Source organism: Asterias amurensis, chromosome 7, assembly GCF_032118995.1.
Source record: "Asterias amurensis chromosome 7, ASM3211899v1".
NCBI lineage: Eukaryota > Metazoa > Echinodermata > Asteroidea > Forcipulatida > Asteriidae > Asterias > Asterias amurensis.
In genome coordinates this window covers 1,375,702-1,396,340 of record NC_092654.1, presented here as the reverse complement: position 1 = coordinate 1,396,340, position 20,639 = coordinate 1,375,702, and the positions used below count along the sequence as shown (strand labels likewise).

The 20,639-nt window shown below is 38.9% G+C and overlaps 3 protein-coding genes across 6 annotated transcripts in view; 2 read left to right on the top strand and 1 right to left on the bottom strand.

The window, feature by feature from the left end:
• Positions 1–6: 6 nt before the first annotated feature.
• LOC139939482 (inversin-like) lies at positions 7–14,696 on the top strand. Of its 3 annotated transcripts, XM_071935435.1 has the most exons (20): positions 7–110; positions 957–1,009; positions 2,548–2,749; positions 3,195–3,361; positions 4,145–4,318; positions 4,614–4,679; positions 4,975–5,079; positions 5,784–5,894; positions 6,425–6,607; positions 7,132–7,300; positions 8,057–8,112; positions 8,616–8,715; positions 8,926–8,977; positions 9,338–9,515; positions 10,157–10,473; positions 10,847–11,527; positions 11,880–12,136; positions 12,569–12,661; positions 12,891–12,980; positions 13,473–14,696. In XM_071935435.1, exons 2-20 carry the CDS (start codon positions 980–982, stop codon positions 13,544–13,546), a joined length of 3,105 nt encoding a protein of 1,034 aa, XP_071791536.1. In that variant the 5' UTR covers positions 7–110; positions 957–979; the 3' UTR covers positions 13,547–14,696. The 3 variants fall into 3 exon arrangements, with proteins under 3 accessions (XP_071791536.1, XP_071791539.1, XP_071791538.1); XM_071935438.1 differs by lacking the exons at positions 7–110; positions 957–1,009 and adding an exon at positions 1,677–1,699; XM_071935437.1 differs by lacking the exons at positions 7–110; positions 957–1,009 and adding an exon at positions 1,793–1,910.
• Positions 14,697–14,828: 132 nt separating this feature from the next.
• Positions 14,829–18,649, bottom strand: LOC139939484 (uncharacterized). The gene is made up of 4 exons (XM_071935440.1): positions 18,519–18,649; positions 18,056–18,189; positions 17,249–17,470; positions 14,829–16,292 (listed from the first exon to the last, which is right to left on the bottom strand). The coding sequence occupies exons 2-4, from the start codon at positions 18,131–18,133 to the stop codon at positions 16,266–16,268; spliced, it is 327 nt and encodes a 108-aa protein (XP_071791541.1). The 5' UTR covers positions 18,134–18,189; positions 18,519–18,649; the 3' UTR covers positions 14,829–16,265.
• A 770-nt stretch (positions 18,650–19,419) lies between these two features.
• Positions 19,420–20,639, top strand: part of LOC139939729 (small subunit processome component 20 homolog) — a 34,967-nt gene continuing 33,747 nt past the window's right edge. The window contains exons 1-2 of one of the 2 annotated variants that reach the window (XM_071935820.1): positions 19,420–19,605; positions 20,130–20,210. In XM_071935820.1, coding sequence (XP_071791921.1) covers positions 19,561–19,605; positions 20,130–20,210 — 126 coding nt within the window. In that variant the 5' untranslated portion in view covers positions 19,420–19,560. The remainder of the gene's footprint in view (positions 19,606–20,129; positions 20,211–20,639) is intronic. The other variant, XM_071935821.1, reaches the window with a different exon arrangement.

Here is a 20,639-nt window from a genome sequence, read left to right as displayed (position 1 = left end):
AAACCTCATTTTGATTGAAAGAATTCTGTGTACAGCACTATGACAACAACATGCTCCAAAAAGTGTGACCAAAAGTGACGAAACGAGCACGAAAAGAAAAGGAATGACATGTAAGTTGTTTAGTATGTAATTCTGCCACTCTTAATTCTTATTCAAGTGACTCACGGTCTTTATTCAGTTTAATTTTTGATGAATATTAAAACCAGCATGACCAAAACTTAAAAAGCAATGATGACTTTCACATGTTTCACGGTTTCAGATGATTCGGTTTCGAGTGATCGATTTTCGAGATTTTTATTTTATTTTAGTGATGACAAAAAGGCACATACAATTTACAAATGATGTTAATATTCTTAAATTAAATTCTGAACTTTTCCTGGCTCCCCGTTCTTTGCTGGAATCCCTTCCACTTTCAGAAGTTTTATTGAAACTTGTGTAAACAATAAGGTTTATTGCGATTCAGAACCGCAATGCGTTATGGGTAGGCAGATGGGGCAGTTTGCTATGCGGTGTGTGTTGTCATGCACGACTCAGCACGCATCGCCTATATCTTTGTGTGGGTTCAACAGCGCCCTCGCTTGATATTTTGCTATTTCCACCTTATGTAACATGCCCATGATGGATGGTGCTGAATAAAAAAACAATCCGAAGAAACCAAATTTTAATTAAATAAAAATTACCTGTTATTCATTTACCCAGTTACTGGGGCGCTGTATTCCTTTTTGCGGGAAATAAGTAGTTGTCATTATCGGTCGTACCATAAGTACTACTACTAGTATGACCGATAAATTTGTCATTATCGGTCATACTATCTATAGACAAATTTCAAAGAAGAAAAGGATAACAGCGCCCTAGTAACTGATGGGTCTACACCATTCATACGTTCTAAATTGTTGGTCAATGTTCATGATATAAGAGCAGTCAAGTTGATTCAGTTAAATTTTCCCCTTTTTCAGAGAGTATAAAACATGTGTGCTGGATGGGACAAACGTGTAGAAGACTATTGCAGGTACGGAACCCACAACTCTCATTCTTAATTCATAAAGATGATTCGTCTGATATTTTTGCAAATTTTGTGGTGAAACAGTCATTTAAATCTTTCTGCAGTTTAGTATTGATACAAAATTTAATTTGCAAAATAAAAATTATTGTTATTTTAGTGGAGCAATTAGCTTAGTGGTCACATTCCTTAAACTTCACTAGGCCTACCTCTTTCTCTACTTGAACCTCGGTTATTTGGTTTTAAAATAACTATCGTTTAATTTAGCAACAAAAGTTATTCAAAAAGTACCTAAAAAGTCACTTTAAAAGGTTATTCAAACGAAAACTGTCCTCCATGATTAAACCATCAACAAGTCTTTTTCTAAATGTCACTTCTTTTTCCTGTTTTTGTATCAAAACTTGTTCTTTTTAAAATTTTTATCAGAAAATAAAGTACAAGAAATTTAATTACAGTTCAAGTCGGTATGCTCTGACAGACCTAGCTTACTCTATGATCGGACTGTGTCGGAACACATTTCAAATCCGACTAGAGTCTACCCAGCAAAGAGCCTTCCATTCAGCTTTCATCCAGTGTCAGTAAGCTGTTTATATTTGAGCTCTGAGTTCAGTCAAGCATGAAGCCTACTTTAACAACAACAAAACTCTCCACTGAACAACTGTGGTGAACGGAACAATAAAACTGCAAACCCCTTTCAAAGTATGCAATCTCTGTTATGCCGAAATGTGTTCCTTTATCATTTGTGACTCATAAATGAAAGAACCACATATTTATTAAGGCAGGTTTTTCTGTGGTATTTGTTGCTGGCTGTGTGTTGCAGCCGTACTTGCATTGTGAGTTACAATGTTACAAGGCGATGTTGTAAATCGCTTCAAAGAAAATGTGTTCGCGTTTCTTCAAATGCCTACGAGTAAGTAGAATTACTTACTGGAGATATACTTTTGTAAGGTTTGTGGTAACACTATGTTAAAGTTTTGAAACTTTGCATGGCGGAGATACAACCTAGTAAGGTTTGCAGTTAGCATTATGTGTATAGGATTTTACAATTTATGTTTGGTGGAGATACAATCAAGTAAGTTTTGCCATAACATCATGTACATGTGTAGGATGTGAAATAATACAATCAAGTAAGGTTTGTGGAAGTGGTAGAAAAGTATTTTTTTAATATTTTTTTTAAAGTTTTTTTTTTTAGATGATCTTCCCATTAAGGTAACTCGGCAAACTTCCACAAGGGGATATAAACACCAAGATGGCAACAGCCAATCTCCATTAAATACAAACATTGGTTTAACGCTATGTTTAGGAGTTACACCGGTAACAAATGTGATTCAGTAACCAGACGACAATATATTTATAGTCAATTTGAAACTAGAGTGGTTAGGATTCAAACCCACAACCCTGTGATTGTAAGTCCTGCAGTCTAACCATTATGATGACCAACATTTCGGAAACAATTGACAGCTTCACAAACTTTCATATAGGGCCTATGTTCACATGACAAACAAAAAAGAAAAGCTGATTATGATGTGGTGTTGTTTTACCATTAGATGAGACAGAGCCGTGTGCATGCCGAACAAGATTCTGACATGCCAGCCAATGGCATCAGCCTAGCACAGCAGCAGCAGCGGCTGCAGCAGGTTGTCGTTGCTGCATCTAATACATCACTGCAGAGGGAAGTATCACAGAGCACACTCACACATGCTGCTGCAGTCAACGGCGATAAAAGCGCTCTGTCAAAACTCATAAATAGTAAGTACAGGGAACATGGAGTACTGTTTGAAGTACATTTGGGTCGAAGCTTCTGCCTGTCATTTATCTTTGAGGTCACCCAGAAAGTTTGACTCATGGTTCAACCTGATCGAGCTCAACGCTGTTCAAATCCGGTTTAACTCACAACAGATGACCCAGTCATTTTAAGACACAGTGACCAATGACAAGCATCTGTGAACAAACCGGGTCTTAGAGTAATGAGGTCGTGTCTGCTTTGACCTCTTAAATCTGTATCGGGTTAAACTCAGTGCTGTCTGACGCAAGGGAAACAAACTTTTACGACAACTTCTTATCAAATTCTTATCACCTTCTTCAGTGTACTTTTGTTTTGTGAGGGAAGCAGACAACTGTTTTTTTTCTTGAAACAGGTGATAACTTTTCCTTTCTTGTGACGACTTTTCCCTCTTGATTCCGAATCTTTCAGCTCATTGTAATGAAATCAACACCAAGGATTCGTTTGGACGGAGTCCGCTGACGTTGGCCGTACTCGCTGACCGGCTAGAGTGTGCTGAGCTTCTTATCAAGCATGGCTCTAAGGTCAATAGCTTCGACAATGCTGGAAGGACGGCACTCCACTGGGCCGCTTACAAGGTACATCTCATGGCAGCCGATATATAAAATATGGGGAAGATTACGCAATGCCCAAGATCAAGCACAAAGCGTTTAGATGTTTATAAGTCAGTTGATTTACAAATATCATTTACTTGGTTTTGCCCTTGCATGGATGTTTGTGTAAGCACTGTATACTTAGTACTTTCTTGAGTTCTGTGATAGTACTGAGTGTATATATTGCTTACACACGTTGTGGTGAGGGTAAAACCAAATAATATTCTTCATCGATGCAAATTTAACATCTATTAAATATCGTTTAATAAGAAATGCAACCAAGTAAAGGCTGAGTCACACTGCAGCGATAACGAAAACGATAACGATCACGACGCAAAGAGATTGCATTCTATTGGTTGAATTGCTCCACGTAGCATACGCACACGCCCATTCAACCGTTATCGTTATCGTTTTCATTATCGCTGCAGTGTGACTCGGCCTTAATAAACCACAAGGGAAAACTGACTGGATAAAACTGAAGCTGCGACCTTCAGATTAACATGCCGTCGCTCTACCATTACTGAGCTATCTAGTGCTGGCGGTCTCCCTTTTTTGGTCAAACTTTGTTCTGGAAATTGTTATGAGGCAAGAAACATATTTCAACAACACAAAGTAATGATGATTTAATGCATTTCTCTTGAAAACATTGAATTTTCTGCTCCATCAAAATCGTCACAGTTTGGTTTGAAGAAATAAGTAATGCTACTCGAAAGTAGAACAGTGTGAATAAACGTTTCTTTTTAAACATCTTGTGTTTTTTGTTCGTAGGGTAACACAAGGCTGTGTAAGGTACTCCTTTCCAAAGGAGCTGACTGGAAGATCAAGGACAAAGAAGGCCAAACAGCTTTGCACCTAGCAACCCGCCATGACAACACAAAATGTCTGATGCTCCTTATTAAGCAGTTGGAGCCTGGAGAGCAGGATGAACAAGATAATGCAAAAGTAAGACGGTTGTTTTCTTTTGGATAAATTAGTTTAAAAATTTATTGTACTGTAATCTTTGTATGTTAGAGACACAAAGAAAATATGCATCTAATATGAGTTAGAAAGATAGTTTTGTCATGGAGGCATTGCAGGCAATCCCCTCCATGCCCCTGGTCAATGCCTTGGTGCCCCTTGCATGCCCATCACTTCATTGAGGCAACAGAGACCATTACCTCCTTGCCCCTGGTCTTTGCATAACCAATTAAGTTCTAGCATTTTTAACAATTTTTTTATTTTTATTTTTATTTTGTAGAGAACTGCTCTACATTGGAGTTCTTCATATGGGAATGAGGAAGCAGTTAAACTGCTCATTAAGCATGTAAGTAAACCAATCATTGATGAAACAAAATTAACTGCTGCAAACAAATTCAACCAAAGGATGGATGGTAGAAATGCAAAAAAAAGTTAATGGTCTGACATTTGCACCCTAGCAGATGACTAAGAAAGCCTTTGAGAAAGGGTTGAAAACGTCAGGCCATTAACTATTTTCTGCTTAAAAAAATAATTGAATTGGTTTCATGACCAATTTTTTTTTTCCCAGATATGTTTTTTCTTTGTTCAACCCCAAATAAGTTTCCCTTTTGGTTTATTACTTGATTTTGTTTTTTTAACAGAATTCTAACATCGGCATACCAGACACAGATGGGAAGACACCACTCCACTGGGCTGCCAGTGCCGGTAACTCCCCAGCGGCCGTCAACACCTTGCAACTCATACTGGTCAGTATTCTCTTTTCATATTTAACGGTGTGGATTTTGTTGATAAATGTAGAAGCAGTTCCCAAAGTGGGTGTAGTCATTTGAGGCAAGTTACAGGCAACCAGTTCCATGCAATCTCTAAGAAAAAGAGGCATTTGAAGAGGCATCGACATTTAAGTGTTCACATACTTTTCTTGGGGATCTTGGGGACATGTTTGAAAAGTGACAGACTCATGTGCTACCAAAGTGGTCCTGTAGCATGCACTGCAGCTTTTTGCCCCCAAGATGCCTTGCAAAGTTTCCTCAAAGGGTGCGTTCGTTTAGCTTCCCTGGGTCGACCGGCGGTGCTCACTCGGGTGAGCCCCTGACAAGAGCTAATCGAACGATCACACACCCTCTCGTGGTGACGGCATGCACCTCAGGTCACCCCAAGTGACCCACTCCACAAGCGGGGCACTGGGGGCTGACCCAGGTGAGCACCGTCAAAGCTATTCGAACGTACCGGGGCAGACCGGGGTCGACCCAGGGAAGCTAAACGAACACACCCAAAGTAAGTTGTAACTTGTGACTATGCAAGTCACTGTAGTATAATACTTTATTCAAATCTAACTCGCAAATGGCTTATTGATCTGCAATCATGATTCTCCAAGTTGGGCAGAGAATCCTTTTGAATCGATAACGATTTGAGTTCATATCTGCTGGGTTTGTCTCATGTCTCTATGCAGGATACAGAGCCAAGTGTCATCACCTGGCAGGATTATGAAGGACGGACAGCTCTACATCTTGCTGTCGCCCAGGGCAACGAGACCATCACCCAGCAACTCATCAACTTCCAGGTAATACTTGTTGCCGTCTGAAAACTTTAAAACGTTTGTTTGGTAAAAAAAGTTTTCTGAGTTAAATTAGCACAATCACTTAGACATTAAGATGTGTAAAAACTTCAGACTAACTTTTTATATTTTGTAAAAAGAACTATATGAGAGAGCTCCTAATATCACAAGGCCGGACAGCCACTTCAAAGAGGGCTACACTCATCTGCTTTGGGTTATTGAGCCATGGGCAAGTGGCATGGTTGGCTTGTGCATAAAGCGCTCGCCTCTCAACAAGGTGACCCTGGTTCAATTCCCGACCAGGGCCATATGTGAGTTGAGTTGTGCGTTGGTTCTTTGCTGTGCCACAAGGGTTTTCCAGACCATTCGGTTTTCCTCCCTTCGAAAAAATCAAACACACTCTGCTGCTGACAACACCAGAGCTTGGGTCCGGTGAACTACATGTAGACCGCTTGGCCATGCCACGCCACTAATGTTGTCGTCAACTTTGAACGGTCATCTTAACTTTGAAGGATCTTTATCTCTCTTGACCACAGACAACATTAATCAAGTGCAACGTATCGGTTCTTGATAACATGTTCCGTACCCCTCTTCATTGGGCGGCAGTGTTGGGCCACACCCATATTGTGAACCTGCTCCTGGATGCAGGCGCTAACGTCAGCAGTTCAGACGCCAACGGCGCTACTCCTCTACACTATGCTGCACAGAACAATCACGCCGTAAGTTTATTTCTCATTTTGTCTACTTAATGATCGGGACCAGTTTCATTGAGCTGTCTCAGGCAGAAAAAGTAGCTAAGCACAATAAAATTAAAGTTAACAGAAAAAGGTTACTAGCCAAAGTACCAAGTCACATGCACCATCTTTGATTTGTATCCTGCTAAGCACAAAATTATTAAGCAAAAATATCCCCTTTAGCAGCTCTATGGAACTAAGCCCATATCCCAACTGTATAGAGCTGTCCCAAGCAGAAAGAGTAGCTAAACACACAACAATCATGCTTTCCAGAATAAGGTTACCATCCCAAATACCATGTCACATGTATCATTTGTCACTGAAACCCTGCTTTTTTTTTTGCTTAGCAGAAGATTTTACAGCGGTATTTCTTGCGTAAGCAGCTCCATGAAATCGGGCGCAGACCCCTTTTAGTAAAATGTATAAGTTTTATCAACATGGTGTCACTCCAAACAAATTTCTTAGCTCTAAAGTATAGTTTGACAAATAGTAATATTTTTGTACCACAGGATACCGTTGTTGCTTTCTTGAGTCGTGAGAGCATAACGGACGAGCCCGACCTGGAGGGTCGGACAGCCCTGATGTGGGCAGCGGGCAAAGGGGCTGATGATGTCATCAGCAGCATGGTTGAAATTAGCCAACCAGATATCAACGCAACGGACAAGACTGGGGCAACAGGTGGGTAAAGTGTGCCCCTGGGGAGCATTCTGGTGACCCCCCCCCAACAAGTTAGGTTGTGCTATGATGGTTTAGAAGTTCCGATCAAACAGTTACCAAATTAATGAAGTATTTCCGCCCCCCCCCCCCCCCCCCCAATCTATCTAAACGTCTGGTCTAGTGTGGTTCGGTGTTCTAATTTGGTTGTTCTATTTTATTTGTCTTTTTGCCTTGGGGAGGTAGTGCCTCCTGCAGCTGATTTCACGAAACTCTAGGATTAATTATAACTCGAGTTAGGACGAGTAACCCGTCCTAACTTAGGATGGGTTCAATGCTTCCTACGTATTTGGATACGAGACTCAACTCGTCCTAAGTCCTACGATTAATCCTAAGTTAGGAAGAGTTTGGTGAAATCGACGGCTGCTCTACTAGCCTGACTTTTAATTGATGATACCCAAGCCTACATCCGTATGGACTGTAAAGGGGGTAACCATGTTTCATCCCCAGGAGTAGGTGGCAATGGTCCCTGGAAAAAATAGTTTATTGTAGCCCACACCTTAAAGTGGCCTTCAGACCTGGTGTGTCTGGCAACTTGCATTAAAACAATTTGAAATAAATTGTGTTTGTTTTGATCTGTTTGTGTTTAATTTTGAAATTTGTATAAAATCTTTTAGCCATCCTTCAATCAGTCTTGCGCTTTTGGATGTTGTATGAAATAAAAAAGTGAAACATAGATTTTATTGACTAACATTGATAAATTTGTTGTTGATTCTACAGCTCTGCATGCCGCTGCCATGTGTGGTCATCCAAGCACTATTAATGTATTACTGGAGGTAAGAACAGGGTTCAGAATTACAATTAAAGATTAACTTTTGATCACCACTCTGGAAACATTTCCATACCTGTAATTTTTCGACCGATATTACGGTTTTCATCAGCGGGATGACCCGGGTGTAGCATTCGTGACAAGATTTGATATTTCTGCACCAGGAGTGTCATTTTTGACAGACATGGCCCACTAGAATTATATTTTGGTTTTTCATACATCGATGAACAAATCAATAATACTAAACAGCTTTTATATAGCGCCCTTAACCCCAAAAGGGTCCAGAGGCGCTTCACTGAGGTTAGAAATATTGAGCAAGTTAAGAAAATACTGAATAATTACCATAGGCATATTTTTCAAGCAGGATTTAAACCTATGACCCCTGCATTCAAGAGCAGATATCCACTGGACCACTGACCATGCCCGCTGACTAAAGGCCAGTTTGAATATGGGGATACTGCATCTTGTTTGTTCTTACAAACTTTTTGATTTTCTCACTTTCTCTCTTAGCTTGGTGCTCATGTCAACATCTTGGACCAGACCAAGCACACGCCGTTGTTTAGGGCAGCAGAGATGGGACATACATACGTTGTCAAAGCGCTCATACAAGGTAAAGTATTTCAATTATTGTCTAGACAAAAATGCACCGGAAGACAGAAATGTGACCAAGCTCAGTTACTTACAAATAGTTTTGTTTGTTTGTTTTTGATTTGTTTTCCCCCTTCTTTTTGGTCTTCCATTAAGCTGTATTGGTCAAATTTTGTTCACCAAAGCACATAATTAGTGGCGTGTAACTTGTAGTTTTCTTCTTGGTTTTCAGGTGGCGCTCTGGTGGATATATTGGACCAAGAAGGCCGGTCACCTATTCATTGGTAAGTTTGGGCTCAATTGTTCATCAAAGTTGCAAAAAAGTAATAAAAGAAACACACTTGTTGCACAAATCTGTGTGCTATCAGATGGCTGAGAAAGGCTTCAGGCCTGAAGTCTTATCTCAGGTTCAAAAATTTAAGTGAGAAAGTACCTCTTCCTAAAAACTACATTACTTCAGAGGGACTTGTTTCTCACAATGTTTTATACTATCAACAGCTCCCCATTGATCGGTTACCAATTCAACTTTTATGCTAATATATATTTTGAGTAATTACCAATAGTGCTTAGTGCCTTATACACTGTATAAAGAAATTACTTAGGTCATACACTGATTGGCTCGTTGTGAACTTTGTGACCTTCAGGTCGGCGTTGGGTGGTCATACCTGCATCTGCGCTATCCTAACTCTTGAGGGCATCAACCCAAACATCAACGACTTCACCGGACGGACCCCTCTGCAGTGCGCCAGCTACGGCGGATTCACAAACTCCATTCTGTTGCTTCTAGAGAAAGGTGCCGACCCTAACTCACAGGACAGCGAGGTAAGCTTTGGATTTATCTACAAACTCAATTCTCAACCCTGAATGGATTTAACAAATGTTTTGTTCGTGAAATAAAGCTTGGGCGTGGTGGACAAGTTTGTGGAAGCACTAGGCCATTAGTCCTTTAAACAAAATCGGCTTTAAGACTGAGATGTTCAAGGTGCAGAGACAATGTACACAAAACAATACATGAGCATATCCAGTGAAAAGAAAGCAAAATAATAGTGAGGGAAAACATACATTAATTTAGATTGGAAAGCAACAGAACTAGGAATTGAAGAACATCTCGAAAAGGTGAGTTTTGAGCTTTGAACTCGTGCAAAATAAATGTTATGTAGCTTTACTATATTTATTCATTTTGTTTTTACCCATACACACCGAGGTGTGTTAGCACTATATACTCATTACTTACCCAAGTTCTGTAAAAGAAATCACAGGCATATTACTCGGATGTGATTCGAACCCACGACCTTTGCAATTCTAGAGCAGTGACTTACCAACTAGACCACCGATGCCTGGTAGCTAGAGGCAGTTGGAATCCTATGTTTTAGCAGCGGGTACTGCAAACGATTTAATAGATGTCAAATTTGTTCCTATGCAGCGACCTAAAAAGCAGATATCGTTTACTTTCAACTTCACAGGGCATGACTGCGCTACACTATTGTTGCAGTTCAGGGTACCTCGACGCAGCCAAGCTACTCCTGGAGCACGGAGCATTCCCAAACCACATGGAGTATTCGGAGGAGCGCCTAACCCCCCTGGATTATGCACTGCAGAATGAGCATCACCACGTTGCGCAGTACATGCTGGAGCAGGGTGCGTTGTCCATCACGGGGATACGGGACATAGCGGCCATCAGAGTCCAGGCTTACTTCCGGGGGTACCGAGTCCGGAAGACGTTTGTGGAGAGGAAGAAGTTGCTGATGAAACACGAGCAACTACGTAAGGATGCTGCTAAGTAAGTTTTGCTTTCTCATCTTGATGCAAGGACTTACTTCCAGAGATTCTGGAAATTATTGCTTATCAGATTTCTACTCAGAAAAAAAAAGGCGGGGACCAGACACAAACACTGCTAATGATGCAGTGATTTGGCTGGTATTATCTTTCTTGTAAGCAAAATTGTTTTGTGCTTAGCTGACTTTTGCAAAGCACAGTTTCAAATCCTACTCATGTTTTGCTTAGATAATTTTTTATTACTACATACCTTTACTAGATTGTATCACCATCATGCAAAGTTTGAACGTCATTCTTGATCTATATATAAAATGAGAAGGGTAGATGGCCTTAGCTTTTGATCCAAACCTGATATATATATATTTTTGTCCACGTAGGAAAAAGGAGGAGATGACAAAGAAGAATGAGACAGGTGAAGTTTTCAGAATTGATGAAATCAACGGAGATGACGAGAACAAATCAGATCTTAAATCTGGCCTCCTCGAAGCTGATGAAAAAGAGAAAAACCTAGACACCGATAGCGGCCATGACAGTGACTCCAAACAATCCGCAAAGTGTTGCTGGGCTACTGACTCACCCCAGAGAGCTGATGACAAAACTTTCATAGATTATCCGACGGATGAAGGAAATAATTTGGTTATAACAGAGGTTGAATCTGAAAGCCGAGTACACACCCAATGGAAGGAAGACAAACTTGAAGGTCAAAACCCATCAGGCGCAAACCATTTTGTGAAATCTCTAGAAGAAGATCATAAAACAAATGAGGTTTATGATTTAAGTGAACAAACGGACAAACACATCAAAAACGTCAACGAAAACTCAAACAACAGTAATAATACTGATTTGGTCGCAACCATCGCTGACAGGGTTGATGAGTTGGACGTACACGGAATTGATAAGGGGTTTGTGTCATCCAGTGAGACTGACGGAGCTTCTTCCGGTCAACAACGATGGACACTAGAGGAGAGGCGGCAGATTGTCGAGAAGGAACGGAACAGACTTGCGTTCTGGAGGAAGAAGAACGATTCGGCAGCCGTCATCCAAAAATCATGGAGAAAGTAAGAAGAATTTTTTTATTATGATACTTTTTGAAAAGAATTACAATCTGATGAAGTGAACTAACCCTTAACCATTATTGCTGCATCCTTTGGATGGAACGTAATGCCGTAGGTCCTGTGTGTTGTGTAATGCACGTAAAGGAACTCAGAGCTCTTATCAAAAACAGAAGGGGCTCGCCCCAGTGTGCCTGGTGGTATGATCGGCAGCATGTTGCACCAAATCTGACAGGAGTGCTTTGATACGTCATTAGGGGTATGATAAAGTGCTATATATAAGAACCTACAGTATTATGACTAGATTTTTGAGAATTCATGAGTCTCTGTTGATTTATTTTCATATTTGCTTTCTTAGCTTTAAACACACAAATGAGTCAAACGATCCCACTGACCAACGCCCTACCAGCTTCCAGCGATCATCCAAACATTCTACAGAACACAGAGCACATCCAAGAGCACAACCCAGAGCAAGATCCATGACAGACCCAGGGGGTTCTCGCTACCAACAGACAGTAACCTTTCCCTTGCAAAACGGACACTCCAAACTTATACAGAAGCTGCAACCACAACTTAATGCACTGAGACAGACAGCAGTTCTGCAGAACATCTATGGTATGTTGTCAATCTCGCTGGTTTTTGCAAAACAAATATTTAGTCGCCTGCTGTTTGGAGTCTTTCACTTTCAGAGTATTTCTCGAAGGCTAAATGAGAAACATTAACAGGTGTACTGGTGTAACAGAAGCAGTCAAGTGGAGGTAGATGATATAAAGCACACAGGGGAAGCAGGGGATGAAAAAAAGACGAAGGTAACAAAAGGGGGGGGGGCTTGTCTCAGGTTTCTCAATCTGGATAGATGTTTTAGGGATGTGGTTAGGAGGTATTAGTTGGCTTTTAAGTTTCTTTCGTCCAGCTGGTCAGTTCTGGCATTTTCATCCTCAAAACAAATCCTCGTCCGTTTTGGAACATTTTAAAAGATGCACGGTTTTGGTTTGACCTCCATTTGTTTTTAAATTTCTTCTTGCCATATTTTATTTATTTCTTTAGCTGGGAGGCAGGGTGTTGGTGGAGGATGGCATGCTCAATCGTCAGTCTGCAGAACACGTCCTCATTATCAACAGTATGTGCCATCGGCAGCAGGTAAGGCATACAGGATCACATTTGAGGGGAACAATTTTGTTTAAACCTCTACTTTGTGTGTGCGTCTTGAAGCATCCTTTGATTCAAATAAGAACTCTTTTCCCCGAGTGTAAAACATTCCAAGTAATTTATATGAATCTGTACAGGCATCCTGAACTAAGCAGATTTTTGATTGATGTTTCATTGCTCTATTAAGCTAAGCTGTTGACATTTCCTTAAATCGTTACAGCTTCCTCTTTCAACTTTGCTATGGATAGCTACCAACCTGTGGTACGTCGAGCCAAAACGCCTACCAGTCTTCGGCCCGCCAGTCAATTAGGTTAGTAGCGATGGCTCAACAAGTCCATGATCATTGTCGTTGACTGTGAACCACATACCACTTATTAATGGACTTGGAAGTGTCATTCGTTCAGAGCTCATCCATTCTGATTGGTCGAGAGGAGATCACATGGTCATGTCTGATTGATCGAGAGGAGATCACATGACCATGAAGGGTCATGGTTGCGATAAATGACCTTGCCGTCAGCTCGGTCCTTTATCACACAGCCACAACCTTGCCGGTATTAAACGGCGTTAAAGATTTCGTCAGGACTCCTTTACTCCCTTTTTTTCAAAACAAGAATGGTGTGTTGACAAAGACAAGTGCCCCACTGAGATTAATCCGTTATCACTCGGACAACATTAGTTTTGTTTTAGCCATAACGACCTTAACATTTTACCCTTGGTTTCTCTTGAGGGTTCCTTAGTTTCTTAACCCAAAATATACCAAAATAAATTAATAATCGTAAAATGTATCTTGCTTCTGTTTCAGATGGAGAACGAAGTCGCAATGAATCAAAAAGGTCTTCCAAAAGTGCCAAGCACTATTCATATCACCACCATTAAATAAAGTGCCTACAAATAAACACTGCCACAGAATTGAGGGATGCTGATAGTAGGAGAAAGTAGTTTCTGTGACAGGTGTTAAAAAAAAAACAGCAATGCAAGTGTTTCTTCCAGCCTGAGAATGTAGTTTTGATGACAGTACAAAGTCTTCCAGAATTATAATTTTTGTTTTACCCTTATAAATACACTGATGTGTGTTGGCACTGTATACTCAGTACTTTCCTTGAGTTCTGTGAAAAAAATCACAGGCATATTACTCGGGTGGGATACTAGAATTCTTTGAGAATTGCGAACGGTATTCCAAGAACTATAAATACTGAACTTGGCAATTCACTGTGCCAGGGAACCATTTTGTCTGGTTTCCTATGGTATGTACACAACATGGCAATACATGTATTCTAAACCACAGAGCCAGTCTATTTTCTTCCTTAAATTGGTGCCGTCATTCTTTTTAGGGTATACATAGTAAAATGGTTTCAACGAAAACCATTGTTTTGGGAATGAATAGATATTTTTTAGATTTCTTACCACAAACTTCTGTAAAATCTATATTTATATATTTATATTTAAAATTCCATACTGCCCTATTTTCTATCTTTATATATTTTTACGCTGTAAATGCTTTAGTAAAAGTAGTTTTACTGACTTTTTACTGGCCTGTTTTCTATAATATTTAAAACTGTACATTTTTTAGTTTAAGCAGTTTTACTTGAGCAACATGACTGTCACTGATTGAGGGAGGGGTAACATAATCTATAAAAAAATTACGAGTAAAATAATGGAAGAAAAAACACCCTCAGATGCATGAATTCGAGACCTCAGCTGAGGTCTCGAATTCAATTCAAATATTTTAGTGAGAAATTACTTCTTTCTCAAAAACTATGTTACTTCAGAGGGAGCCGTTTCTCACAATGTCTTATACCATCAACAGCTCTCCTTTGCTCAGTACCAAGTAAGTTTTTACGCTAACAATTATTTTGAGATTTAGCAATAGTGTCAAATGTCATTAAGTTACTTGTTTGCTTGGTACTTGTTTTTGTTTTTTTACAATCATTGACTAATGAATTTGAAGCTAGACTTCTTGATGTACAGGAATTTGAAAATGGTAGAACAGTCAAAAAATAAATAAAGGTTTGACAGTTGAAAACAATTTTTCTTTACTTTGTTATATTTTTTATATTCAAGGTAAAAACTGAACCACACAATGTACAAGTTAATTGCGATATGCCTTATGGCTTTTGAATACATTTAGCATAAAAAGCAATATACACCAAAAACAATGAAAATATACAATTTAAACAAAAATACATATTTAAAAAAGTAATAATCTTAATGGTCGATTGGAAGTGTTTGAAATTAATGATTGTTTGTCGTTGGTTTAAAATACATGATTAATTGATAATACACTTTACAAACATACAAAATAGCACAACAATTGACACAATAAAAATCCCATATTTTTAACTGATATAAAAACTTGGATACAGAGTATAGTCAAGTTATTCAATCTGAAATGACAATTCACGATCATCACTTTGTCATGTTCCTTTCCCAAATTATAAATTCGTCAAAAATACTCCACAATGCAGTGCCTCAAATTCTGCAATAAATCTTACTGATGTCACAATTCTGCGATAGTTTTGCAAAGTAAAAACACAGCAAAAATGATTTTAACAAATGCATACAGTTGGCATTTTTCAAATATTTTATTGCTTTGGTCGCTTGCTTGTTTAAATGCTGTATGGGACTAATTAATTCTTTCCCCAAACCACACATTGGAAGAGAAGTATAGCAATGTGTGAATAACCCGAGCATCAAGCTTCTGGAAGTTCATAATGCTGATAGATACCAAAAAGTTCTTTGCATTTTAACTAAAAGTACAAAAATGAAAGTTAAACGCAAGGCCCAATTTCATAGAGCTTCTTCAGCAGCTAATTTTTTTGCTTAACAATTTTCTGCTTAGCTAAAATCAGCAGGAAACCAACCACAAGTTTTAACACACGACATAGTATTTTGGCTGGTAGCCTTATTCTGTTTAGCAAACTTTTATTGCGCTTAGCAACTTTGTGCTTAAGTAGCTCTTTAAAATTGTGCCCAGATCAGTGGTAATGTTTGGAACACTACCTGAAATACAGAATAGATATTTAATTAAAGCCATTGGACTCTTTCGGTACAGAAAAAAAACAATCACAGATTTACAAATAACTTATAGAGTTTACAGAAGGTAGTGGTGAAAGACTTCTCTTGAAACATTATTCTATGAAATGCTTTACTTTCTGAGAAAACAGTAAAACAATATCAATTCGCGATATCGAGAATTACAGATTTATTTTAAACACATGTCATGACACGGGAAATGTGCGGATAGAAGGGTGGGTTTTCCCGTTATTTTCTCCCGACTCCGATGACCGATTGAGCCTAAATTTTCACAGGTTTGTTATTTTATATAGAAGTTGTGATACATGTGGGCCTTGGACAATACTGTTTACCGAAAGGGTCCAATGGCTTTAAAATGGAATTTGAAATTTGGATTGTGAACACTAAAACAGGTTATTTTTATTCAGGATCTACCAAATATTTCCTTGATTAAACAGTGCAGGTTATCAAATTGATTAGACTGTGTTAAGAGTGTCGCTACAAAAATAGAATAAATATTGCAAGATGGTCTTATCTTTTAGAAGAGATGAGGACCATCTGGAAGAACTGATGACAAGATTCTCTACCACTGCTGTGCAAAGTTGATGTCCTGTTGATAACAAGAAAACATATTTAATTGACAAATTTATTCTCAGAATTCTGTGCATAGTATACATTTTTTATTTGATCAAGCAAGGCTGACACCTGACACATGGTAAATGCCTTAACTGTGTTTATCCTTTCAGTTTTCCAAGTGTAATGAACAGATCCCAATTTCAAAAAGCTATTACAATAAAATAAAATACTTGGCACAGACACCTTTTTCTAAGCAAAATTGGGTTGCCACCAGGAAGAATAATCCCATAGGAATACACAATCTGACTCCTGAGAAGCATTACTGACAGTAACGCTTCTCAGATTCAAATTTGGGGGCATATAACAGGGGTCGAAATTAAGTGTATTCCATGGTAGTCAGCAGGGCTAGTGACCAATAATTTTTAGTAGCCCTGATTAGAATTTGGTAGCCCGAAAGACACATTATGTCTCGCGTCACGGCTCAAACTTTACAATACACCAATAACATAGTTCTTTATTGTTTGTGATGATGATTTTTGCATTATTTTTCCACTAGCCTGTCGGGCTATCAAACTGGAAAAATGAGTAGCCCGGCTGTAAATCTGGTAGTCCCGGGCTAGCGGGCTAGTGGCAATTTCGACCCCTGATATAAACTCATATATTTTTACATAACCGCATTACTTCAAAGTGACATGATTCTCAACATGCTTTATACTATCGAAAGCTGCTGTAGGCTTCCAACCAAAAGTTGTTATTGCCATTAATTTTAAGTTTGATTTCTAAACTGTATACCTTCCCATGTAAAAGCTTTATCAAAAAGATCCCTTTCATGTGATGTCACACCCTCAACAAGTGCCCTCACTGGGGTCAAAGGAGGTCAAATCATTGGACATAGCTGTTCTTTGTGCGTAAAAACTTGCAAGTGACCTCAGCGTCCCTGTAGTGCTTTGCGTTAACGTATTAGGCGTTTATTTGCCCAGATATACTTACACTTGATCTTAGTCTAGTCTTTGCGCTGTGATTGCCACCATTGGACTCGTAATATTCCCGGCGTCTTTCTTTATCCCTGTTGTTGTGATATTCACCACGGGCGCATTTTTCTGTATTATGGCCCTGAAGTTTCTTCAGCTGTCTCTCGTAACTAGAGCCCTGCCTGGCACGACTTTGTTGCATTTCTTGCATATTCTGCTCCTGTAGTTTTTCCATCTTCTCCTGAAAACGGATTGAAATAAAATGCCATTATAATGTTTCCTTGAAAAATTTTAAACGTTAAACTAATGTCCGAAACAATTCTATTTAGAATTAGTTCCTGTAAACTGCTTACCACACAAAAGGTGTAATGTAACAACTTCAAAAAATGGATAATATTACCACCAGTTGTGGATGATTTTATTAGTTTTACCATCGCTTGTAAAATATTCACTATCTTAAGTTATAAGACTTAAATGAGTGAGAATAGAAGACTTTCTGTGACGATAGGTGGCAGCAGACTTACCCGGTAAAGCCATCGGTCTCAGAATTATGCGCGGATAACTTTCCGCATGGCGCCACCACTTTTTCACTCATTTTTAGAAAAAGGGATATATCAATCAGGTAAATAAGTTCCTATATTATTTCATATCAAATGAAAAAGTGGTGGCGCCATACGGAAACTTTTCCTTATGCGCATGTTCAGAACTACGTAAACAATGGAAGTTTACCTGATAAGTCTGCTGCCATCTAGCGTTGGAAAGTCTTCCAATTTTAACGTTGTTTTAGATGGCCAAGTTGTCAAGTGAGTGTCAAACAAAAACTTACCTGTTTTTCCTGCTCTATTTTATGTTTCTTATCAATAACATTCTGCTTTCTTTGTGCTTCCCAATGGAGAGCCGCCATCTTGTTTAAGAATAAGACAGAGTAGACTCGAGTCAGTCAGCCTCAAATTCAGATAACTGGGGACGAAAAGAAAAGGGCCAACAAAATTTTAATTTCATGATTTATCAATAATGCAATCATTATTTAACCATAAAATTTGTAAAAGGAACGTTGTACTGTTCGTCATAATTTAAACCTTACGTAGGCCCATTAAACTTAAACGTTTGCTTGAGAAATTGAGCCCATACATTGTAAAATGTAAGTTCCCCATAACTTTTTAAGAAGAAAAAAAACCTTCCGACAAAATAAAAACAAAACTACAAATACAATGACGTCGACGAGTGAGTTAACCATCATAAACCCATTTCTAATTTAAATGCTTCATTAATTAATGAATTTGACTTACCTTGTTTAAGAATTGATTGCGATAAAATGTTGACAAAGTTGAGCAAACCGGCTGCCAGAACCGCTAAAATTACGGTACAGTTTCCGGTCTAAAAAAAAAGTACAGCGCGTACGCGGGTTGTTGCTATAGTGATTAAGGGCGCCCTCTATAGCTGAACGAATGGGAACAACTTGATAAAAAAAACTTCTTCACAGAACATTACATAATGTTTCTCATTTGTTTTGGAACGGAAATTCAAGCTTCAAGCAAAAGCACATCTAAGTTTTACATGTATCTAGTAGATGTAAACAAATAAGTAAGTGTAATTTCCCCTCGTCGTTGGTAAAGTTGGAATGATCTTTCTCCCCCCTCCTTTTCCCCATCCCCCACCCCCAGAAAGTGTTGATCGATCATCGATCTAAACATCCGTCTGTGCTGGTTTCGCGTGATTAATCTCAAGTTGTTAAACAATCATGGGTAAAAAATAATAATTTTGCAAGGATCGTTCCATGTTTTAACCCCACCCATAATAAGAGCAAGAAACATCAAAACAGTAAGCCCCCCCTCTACTTCCAAAGGAGAACACGCCTCCGCCGCCCACCGTTCATCTGCTGTAGCGCCCTCTCGTGGTTCAGATTTCGTATAGGTAGTACTAAAGTTTAGTTTCGTCAAATACCGGTAACGACCGTCACTGAAGAGATGCGCCATCTATTCGCAGAATTGTCTTATTGTCGTTTGGGGGGCGGGCGTCATGTGTTTGGCAATTATATTCAAATAAATCAATGATTTAAGACTCTGCATATGATGGTTGTGGTTGAACTCCCTTCCTACATTCTGATTATTGTAAAAGAGAAAAAGACAATTATTCACTAGAAATAAGCGTTGAAAGACGGTCGTATTTGATAACTGACCAAAACCTATATTACGGTACCTTTACCATTTTTGGTGTTGGCCTCATATTGGTGATGTGTGTGAACTTTAAACTTGTCGTCACACGTGTTTCATGTTTTCCCGTCAAGAGGAATGAGTTGAAGGCTTAAAACCTTCCGAATTAACACCCAAAATGAAGTCGAAATCATCAAATCACAGAAATGAAAACACATACAGGGTAAGTGCTTTGATTTACCTCGATACACTTACAAGTTATTAAATAAAAAGGGACAATTTGGATCATCACGAAAGCCCCGCATCGCAATACCGAAACGGCGTTCATCAATGTTGTGTGTTGTGGCAGTGAGTGGAAAGAGGAAGATGGGCGGGGTTGGTGGGGGGGGGGGCATCTTTTTTTATTACAACTTTACTCCTTTAGCCCTATAAAAAAATTAGAAACTCCGCTTTCTGTATCCTGCCACAACTTTTTATTTCACTAATTTTTACCAAATCTCATTTGAGTAAATTTTATAAAATAACTATTTTATTGATCAATCAGTGTATCACACACGATGAATGGAGTACAAAAAAACTTTTTCACAAGGAAGGGAGTGGTGGGCTGGTGGCAAAAAGGTTTAAACACAACCATAACTTTTGGGTTTATTTTCCACATTTAATTCAGCCTATGTTCTTAATTAATTGTTCAACTATGTAAGTAGTAATTTGATTAACTAATTATGGTTTTTATTTTGTAATTTTTAGTTCCAGACGTTTTCCGAGCGGATTTCCAACATCAACATCGATGTCATCAGAAAAGGAGGTCGTATTGACCGAACACCAGATGTAAGCTAGGCCAGTCTCTTCAAACACAATACAACAAGAAGTTAATTGCCTCGAAATAATGGAATTTTTCGTTCCCCTTAAAAAGAAAAGACCAAAAACAAAACCCCAAAACTTGCCAGCATGCACAAACCCACCCTCTCCAGGACAGCAGTAATGCTTGTGTAGGAGAGTACAACAATGCAAAATGCGAGATGAACGAACAAACAAATAAACAAACCAAACAAACCAAAACAACAACAACAACAACCCAACTATCTCTAAAAACCAGGAAAACATAATGTGTGTTAATTCTTTAAATGTTATTGCGATCAATATAGTGGCAAGAATATGTATTAAATTCATTGACATTTAAATCAATTTACATAGGAGAAATTATGCGTCGTGTGGAAGAGTAGGGATTAACCCTAGTGTTTCTGGTTGACATAGCAA

Coding starts and splice junctions, on each gene's coding strand:
- LOC139939482 (XM_071935435.1), top strand. CDS start 980: ATGGGACAAACGTGTAGAAGACTATTGCAG. Junction 4,319..4,613: donor ATGAACAAGATAATGCAAAA/GTAAGACGGTTG, acceptor TTTATTTTGTAG/AGAACTGCTCTACATTGGAG. Junction 8,978..9,337: donor GGCCGGTCACCTATTCATTG/GTAAGTTTGGGC, acceptor TGTGACCTTCAG/GTCGGCGTTGGGTGGTCATA.
- LOC139939484 (XM_071935440.1), bottom strand. CDS start 18,133: ATGGCGGCTCTCCATTGGGAAGCACAAAGAAAGCAGAATGTTATTGAT. Junction 17,471..18,055: donor AAATAGAGCAGGAAAAACAG/GTAAGTTTTTGT, acceptor ATCCGTTTTCAG/GAGAAGATGGAAAAACTACA. Junction 16,293..17,248: donor AGACTAGACTAAGATCAAGT/GTAAGTATATCT, acceptor TGTTATCAACAG/GACATCAACTTTGCACAGCA.